This window comes from Syngnathus floridae, chromosome 2 (assembly GCF_059516105.1).
Source record: "Syngnathus floridae isolate MCC-2025c chromosome 2, RoL_Sflo_1.0, whole genome shotgun sequence".
NCBI classification, from domain to species: Eukaryota; Metazoa; Chordata; class Actinopteri; order Syngnathiformes; family Syngnathidae; genus Syngnathus; species Syngnathus floridae.
Window position 1 is genome coordinate 14,064,785 of NC_142414.1, and position 8,159 is coordinate 14,072,943.

The following is an 8,159-nucleotide window of genomic DNA, read 5'->3' on the forward strand; positions in this document are numbered from 1 at the left end:
GGGATCGCATTGTTTTCACTCTTGGCTTTTTCCCGCCCTTCCTGTCAACACGTAGCGACTGCACTGTGTTACAAATGATACAAGATGAAGCGCTGAGCACAGTGAACACTCAACAAGGCGTGTCGTTGTGTTTGCATTAGGATGATACCAAGGAATCAGCATTAGCTATTCTCATTTATAACTCCACTGTCCATGTCAAAACATTTTTTTTCTCGGATCTGCAAGGATATGTAAAGCAGTGTCCTGAAAGGTGCAATATAAATTTGGATGTATTATGCTTATCACTCTAAACATTTGTCAATATTATTATTACCATTATTATTACTATTAAGAATAGGCAAGCATCCGCACCTATGGACATTTTAGGGATTGCACACAAATTCCACACAGAATGGCCTGTGCCAAGATTCAAACCTGGAAACTCTCCTCAGTGAGACAGACATGGTAACCACTACGCCACTGTGCTGATAGACCTATTAAACTTAAATGCCATTCACTTGACTGAAGTCAATTAAGTCTTACGTACTTTCTGTGTCAAATTATCTGAGCTATGTTCAAGACGTGTAAGACATTCGTCATAGCTGGGAACAGGAAGTACAGAGCGGTGCAAAAAATGGTTGCTTCGCCCTTAGGGAGCGTCAATCAGAAGGCCTGGATTCTGCTCCTGACGGCGGTCACGTCCAAGGTAATGACCCCCTCGGGAGCAGATTGATTGTGTTAGTTACCCCCCACCCCCCCTCCTCCCAGCGATGGAATGTATTGATTGGATGCTGCACTGCTCCAATCAATCAGTCACGCTGACGGAATGGTTTTAAAGCGCAATGTTTCCAAGCCTGTACTGAACTATCATCTGAAATCACACGGCACACAACCAAACAAAAATGTTACACAAAGTATCCATATTAGAAGCACAGTAATGATGAAATAAATAAATAAATGAATAAATAAATAAATAAATAAATAAATAAATAAATAAATAAATAAATACAACGGGGCAAGGCGCTAGTGCAACGTACAGCATGTTTGGGGGCATGTTACAACTCCTTGGGTGTTACGGCAAACGGACTTGCCTCACTTCAATTCATCCAACAATTTCATAGCAGAAAGTACGCAGTCTGCGCAGAGCATAAAAATGAGCGCATTGTTGTTTTTGAGCAGGGGCAATGGCCTAGTTTAGCGTTTTTGTGAATTTGGTAGCAATGCCTCACTGGGTGTACCTGCTGTGCCGACTGGCTTATCTGCAAATTTGATTACAAAAAGACATTTTAGATTAGCTAAAAGGAGGTCTACTGTGTAGCGCAACCGGTGTAATGTGATTTGGGGGCATTTCATTGTGGCACAGACAGACAAATTTGGCGCGCCCCAAACAAGTGAAATCAATTCATTGAACAAACTAAAATCATAATCATCTTAAAAATATTGATATTTATAAAATTATTTTATTTATTAATATTTTCATCCATGAATCCAAGCGAGTATATTTCTATATCCACAATGTCAAGCACGCCGCCCTGATTTTAATGCAAATGAGGGATGGCTCCACAATTGGTTCATCTCACGGACATCCCGTTATGCCCAATTTACTAAGTGTCCTCGAGCAAAATGCTGAACCCTGAATTGCTCCTGAAGCTGCATCATTAATGTGTGAAATCAGGTGACGGTGTTGAAGCTCTTTTAATACCTTCAAGGTAGAAAAGCGCTACCTATACAAGTGAAAGGCCATTCACCATAAAGCTTCAAAAACAAGTTGGAGCAATAGAAAAAGGAAAGCAGGTCTTGGATAACACATCACTTCAAATTCTCTACCACGCTTTAATTTCACCACATCTTAGCTACTGTTCAGACACATGGGGCAACAACTACTAGACTTCAATAGAACCTCGATATATTCTACAGATGTAACCCACCAGGATCATCACAACTTTCACTTTGGGGTGCCTTCTGCAACTTCGCATCAATGCAGATTGCAAACTTGGCAGTCCAGTCTGGCTCGACACACATCATGTGACCCGTTCCCCCACCTTTGGAGAACAGACTGTAGAATCAGCTGTGTGAAGTCATTGGATCAACTTGGCGCAAAACCAAGCAGGGAGACGATCCAGGCTACGATCACTGGCTGACCCTGGAGCCAAACCAATCAGAACTTTTGACGCAGAGCCATATGCCGTAACGCGGATACACACTTGCTTTGATAAGACCCTTGTCTGACGCCCACCCTCCTGTCACACTTTTTCTTCTTCAAAGTGTCTCACAGTAATATTGGTGGATAATATAAGAGCGCCTGCAAGGCTGCACGCCACAATTCAATTCCAAGTGCTCGATAATCTGGGAGTTTCGGGCTGACTAAATAAATTAGACAGAATTGTGAGGCGTCTGAATCACCCTTGCTTCTTTTGTTTCTAAATACTCATTGACAGTCTGCATTCAGACTATGGTGTCTTATCATTTGAATCAGTTATTTACCTTTCAGTGGGTCTCAATATGCCTGAGAAACAGATGAGTATATTTTAGCGAATATTAATTTTTCATAAATAACCAAGAAGAACCTCCTTGAACGAAAAAAAGAAGCCCTCAACTCCAGTTTTACTGATCAACACAAATCTGGGTTGACATGTCAATGACATACAATAACAGGACACACAAGAAAACCTCAAGAACTCATGCCAAAGATTCAACAATTTTTGTACTTCATAGTCATCATTCTTAGCAGAGGCCAAGGAACATACAGTGGGCCCTTGCATACATCACCCAAAGATTCGTGATTTTATTAATTTTTCTCAATATCTTTTAAATATTATTTATTTTTCTTTCCTATTTCCTCACTGACATTGTTGTATTCTCTGTCTATATGTGTTACTGCACCTTTTGTGCTCAAACAGCCACACTGATTTTATTTGTGAGCCCATGTTTTTTTTTTTTTTTTGCACTAAGCTAAACTGACAGTATTGATTTAAAAGCTAGTAGATTTAAATACACAGTCTGTAATTGTCTTTGTTTTATGTTTTGTTTTACAGTTAACTTTAACTGAATGTGGTCTTAAAGATCTTTAAGCCTCTTTCCTACCAAACTGTTGCTTGGCGTAAATTGAATTGAGGTTTGCTCGCAAATCCAACCAATAAAAACATCCGAATAATGGCTCGTATCTTGAAAATATCTCATGGCATCACGGTAGTGTGTGCGAGTTTTGCAGTGTCTTGCATTGCTCCCCAGAGGTCTGACCTGTGTGGAAATGAGCTGCTGCGCTGGAGTCTGAATCAGACAATCTCACACAGCTCACAGGCAGCAGAAATTATTTTTCTATCCTGGAAAAGTGTGGCCAGAAGCAAGTCTTTGTTTGGAGAGTCGTTAATGACAAACAAGGGAGCTGCAGCCCTACAGCGCCTGGAGCCATCAACACATATCACAAGTTTATGTATGATGGTGGGCAGGGGGGGATTGATGACACATAAATGTGCATCAGAAGGGTCTAGCTGCTACTCACCACCAGGTTTGTGCAAAATCTACAGCAACTGACATTTTCTTTGAACTATTGTTACTGTATATGACAACATTAATTTCTTTCAACACTACTTTTGCATGAGTGAGCAGTGAAGAAAGGGGCCTCCAACCTCCTTTTGATAATGAAAATCAAAGACCATGTGGCAGCTACATTAAAAGGCATTGCCTCTCTGTTGGATAGCTGCTTCCAATTCATTTGGGTGGATTCCCTTGTAGGAGTTGCCAAATTACAAGTCTTGGAACTTGGCCAGAGTGGCCTTCAAAACCAAAGAGACTGACTTCCTGTTCACTTTATCATACATATGGTTATTTCTTGCGTGCGGTTTATTCTTTCTTTTTTCTCCAGCCATGAAAGTGCCTTCTTTTGATCAAATGTTAGCACCATCATCCGCCCATATTAATAAGTGAATGAATACAATTCACAATTAAGATTCGCCCATCTGCCGAGTTTAACTGCTTCTGATCGGAGCTCAGTGATGACAATTCCCCAGAAGTTTGACAAAGTCCACACACAGACGCACACAGACACATGCGCGCAAACACACAGACACACACACATGCATGCACACCGTTGATCACAAACACGCACGTACACACTTTCACCACTCCCCGCAGGTTTCCACAGTCTCAATTCAATCAAAGTCAGGAAGCTGCACCGGTAAGCGGTGAGATGAACAACAAGAGGCCAATGGAGATGGAGGAAGGTGTGACACTCATTCTCTGCACTTCTCTTGCGTGTCTCTCTCATACGTGAAATGAAACTCATCCATAATGGATCTATGAATGAATAATGAACACGTCGTCGTAGCCCGGCGAGTACACCAAGCTAAAATGTCTTAAACGGCAAGCGATGCGAAGATGCAGAGAAGCGGTCGCAGGCAACCCTGCCCCACCCTGAGCAACCAGCACGCAAGCTTGTATTCAGAAGAGGGGCCTTTGCGGAGACAGAATTGAGCATGAGAGATGGACAATTTAAGCACTTGAGCTTGTGTGACAAATGCTTCCCAGCCTTTGTGAAGCACTTATGACCCCATCCCCTGGGGGGGAGGGGGCTGCTGGGAGTTGACCTGGCGAGAAGCAACTAGACAGTCGATGTCACCCAAACACACATGCACGCGCACACGAGCGTTGTATAAGAGTAGTGCTGAATTTGATGACAGCAAAAAAATTAATTAATATTGACCTCAATTCTTCCACATGCTAATATTCTTGACCAAAAAAATGATGACATACTGCCATCACATCTTGGGTACGATTAAATATATGACCAAGAAATGACTGAATATTCATTGCAATGAAAACTTTGAACTGCTCAGATTTGACACAATTGATGAAATAGAGAAACCACATTTTGGAGACGCTCATTTAAAAAAATGGTTACATCTTGCAAATCAAATAATGATAATGCAATCAAATGATGAATATGCAAAAAATGTGGAAAAATACTCATTTTCTGCCAGTGACATTTTGTTTTGTTGTCAGGAATCTAGACATTCAATCCCAGTTTTTATGTGTCCATATTTCTAAGTCGCAACAAAATCTTGCAATTGAAAAAAATGATTAAATATTGCAATTAAATGCGTAAACCGCAACCACCCAAAATTGAAAATGTGAATACTACAGACAGATTTTGCAAACGATGTGAAACAAACATAATTGAATTAAATGACATTACAGTCATGTATCATATTTAACAATCAAATGATAATCAGAGCTTCACCAAATGCAGAGTTATGTTTGCTTTTAAATTGCATTTGATTGGTCGCATGCATTCCCTCACCTGCAGGAGACTGTGATCTCCACTTTGGTAGCCGGGATGCTCCCACTGCTCGGGTCCAAGTCGCACACTGTCGTCGCCGTGGTCTCCACTTTATCCATCACGTCACCCTCCATGCTGCTGGCAGGGAGCACCAGCCCAGGCTGCCCGGGGTCGAGCGTTGGAATCCGGGGTGGCTAAGCTTGGTGGAAGTGAAGAAAAAGCGCTTGGAAAGTTGACGGGTGCGGCGGGCTTACATCAAGCTCTGCATGGGAACGCTCAGGAGGCGACGAATGCGCGCTGAGGTGCGCCGGTGGAGGAGCGCAAACTGCGAACTCCACCCTCCTTCTTCTCTGCCACCGTCGCCTCCTCCTCCTCCTCTTCTACGTGCATTCCCTTACACGCATGCAAACGCTCATCCATGCAATCGATCCGCTCGCGCGTGCATCGTTGCGGGGCTTCAGATCAACAGAACATAAATATGAGAGGATGGAATGAAATGTGCTACGGGAATTAATTGCGCAATCTTGCTCATGTTTGTTTGTCCATGGATTAAATGGGAAATATTCTACAGACAGTAAGTAAATTATAAAGTGATTTTGCATATGTGAATTTATCTCACAAATTATGTTAAATGAAAGGGGACGTTTTTCGACCAATAACATTTTTTGAGCAATAAAACAGGCTCATTAGGGTCGTGATTAATCAGCCCTAGAAAGTCTGTCTAAAACTAAATGATCGGGAAATCAAATCAGTATTGGCACAGGAAATTATTAAAATTCAGTCAATCCGTTCCAGACACCCAGTGTTGACAAAAATATTTAAAACATTTTAAAAGAACGTCACTTTATGAGGACTCTTTATGCTATACTGAACCCAACAGGGAGGAGGAGTAAGGGACAAGCCATTTTCAAACTTTACCGAGTTGAGTTCTTTTTTGAAATCTAAAAAATGGCTGCCACTTGGAACCATATTATGCATGAAAGTCCAACAGAGAGCAAGACATATGCCACACTGCAACTTTGACAAATCTGGGCACAAAACTTTCAACTTTATCTTTGTAAGTCAACACTTGTTGACTAACACTTGTTGACCCAAGTTGGAGCTACATTGGCAAGACGTCCTGTCAAACATCAGGCCTTCAAAATAAATGTACACTAGTATAAGAACAGTGCAGGTGCACGTGTTATCTGAGAAACAAATGTCCAACTCACATTTTTGTTTTGGATGAAATTTAAGCGGCTATGCAGGAAAAGCGATATGTTATCAAAAACGTTAACCTGTGAATTCTTTAATAGTGGAAAAAAAATACCTAATAAGTCTCCTTTACAGGGTTTAAGCACAGGTACTCGAATTAAAGCTGCTGCTGCTGCTGCTGCTGGTACAGCTCGGACATCTAACACTTTTAACACTTCCGCAGCTTCACATTTCTTTTGTATAGTTGGAACAATCAAGAGTAATGTTCTTTTTTTTCTCCCTCTCATTAAGGTCGGCTTTGCAGCTCTGAGGCTAGCAAGAACATTGCCGCAGAATTTTACACGCGGCACCGCAAAGGTGCTGATTGACATTTGGGTTATAATTGGATGAGGAGGCAAATGAATGGGCTCATTTCATCAACGGAATGGGAAATTCATCTACCTTCAACCTTGAACTGAAGCCCATGTTGAGTGGCTTCACCTCTATTTGTGACAGGTCTGAAGAATCTCGATAAGCCATGTAGTGCAGAGGATCTCAAGATCTTTGGGTCCAGGCACCTATAAAAAAAAGCAGACAAGCAAGTCGAATTCCCACTAAGAAATAGCCCATGTGAGTAGAATTGTTTTGACAAGGAGCACAGTGGAAGGCAGAAGCTGAACACTGTCAGACATGGTGCCAAATTCAAAAGGTGCAAAAGCACGTATTTATTCCCATTGGAAACTTTGAACCTGAGGTAAACCAAGCTACAAATATTTTCCACAGGTCTTCTCATCTCCTCTGCAGAACTCAGAGAATCCAAGAAATGTAATAAAAAAACAACTAAAAATACGTAGGCTCAACTCAGTTCATTGTCTTTATTAAGACCCAGATGCAGAAACAGATTGAAAACCTTGAAACAAGGAAACAAACAAAAACAAAAAATGCATTTAAACTATATACAGGTCCTTCAACTTCATCAATCACATGAACTTACAAGGTAGTCTTTTAAATGTAGTGTCTGAGAAATTGATTAGACTGTTTAAAAGCACAATGAATTTACATGTAAATGAAATTGAGGTATTGAAAGCACTGCTATACAACTCAACAATGCAGGTCTGCCTTCCCCATGCACCAACAGTCCTAACCAGCTTACCTGGTTGCTCAACTTCTACCTGGTGGAAGCTGTCCACAGGTGCACCGGGTTGGTCTTATTACAGCCCATAGAACCCACTCAACGTCACCCTCTTGTGTCTAAATAAAAACGTGCACTGAGAGAGGCCAAAACTGCTTTTGACTCAACAATATAACTACACAAATATATATGAGTATTGAGTATTGTCTGTTTACAGGTGTTGCTCCACTGTTTGTTTTCTAATAACGGTTCGGTATACCACCACTCTACGTTTACCCCCATAATATTCACATTCAATTAGCTTGGGTGTAATATGCTCTCTTACTTTAGTGCTCATCTGGTGGTACCAAGAAAGCCCAAGTATTTATTTGAAGTGGTAGTTTGTGTTAAAAAAAAGAGATAACCCCTAGGATAAAAAGTTTGAATCAGAAGAGAGGAGGCTGTGTGGTGGTGTAGCAGGTCAGTGACATTGGAAGCTGCCTGAGGATGAAGTGCTTTGAAGCTGAGAGGAAAGACTTTGAAGTTTGTGCGTTAACCAATCAGGAGCAAGTGGAGGTTTTGGAGGACGGGGCAGCCGGCTGAGTTCTGGATCAGCGA

General features: G+C 41.4%; 1 protein-coding gene across 2 annotated transcripts in view; it reads right to left on the reverse strand.

Annotated features, from left to right (window-relative positions):
• Window positions 1-7,653, reverse strand: part of cpne5a (copine Va) — a 54,590-nt gene extending 46,937 nt beyond the window's left edge. Inside the window, exons 1-4 of one of the 2 annotated variants that reach the window (XM_088368727.1) lie at window positions 7,584-7,653; window positions 6,893-7,008; window positions 5,512-5,712; window positions 5,279-5,418 (exon numbers count right to left, since the gene is read on the reverse strand). In XM_088368727.1, the coding sequence (XP_088224853.1) occupies window positions 5,279-5,391 (113 nt within the window). In that variant the 5' untranslated portion in view covers window positions 5,392-5,418; window positions 5,512-5,712; window positions 6,893-7,008; window positions 7,584-7,653. Of the gene's footprint in view, window positions 1-5,278; window positions 5,713-6,892; window positions 7,009-7,583 lie in introns of both variants that reach the window. The other variant, XM_088368728.1, reaches the window with a different exon arrangement.
• Window positions 7,654-8,159: the final 506 nt, after the last annotated feature.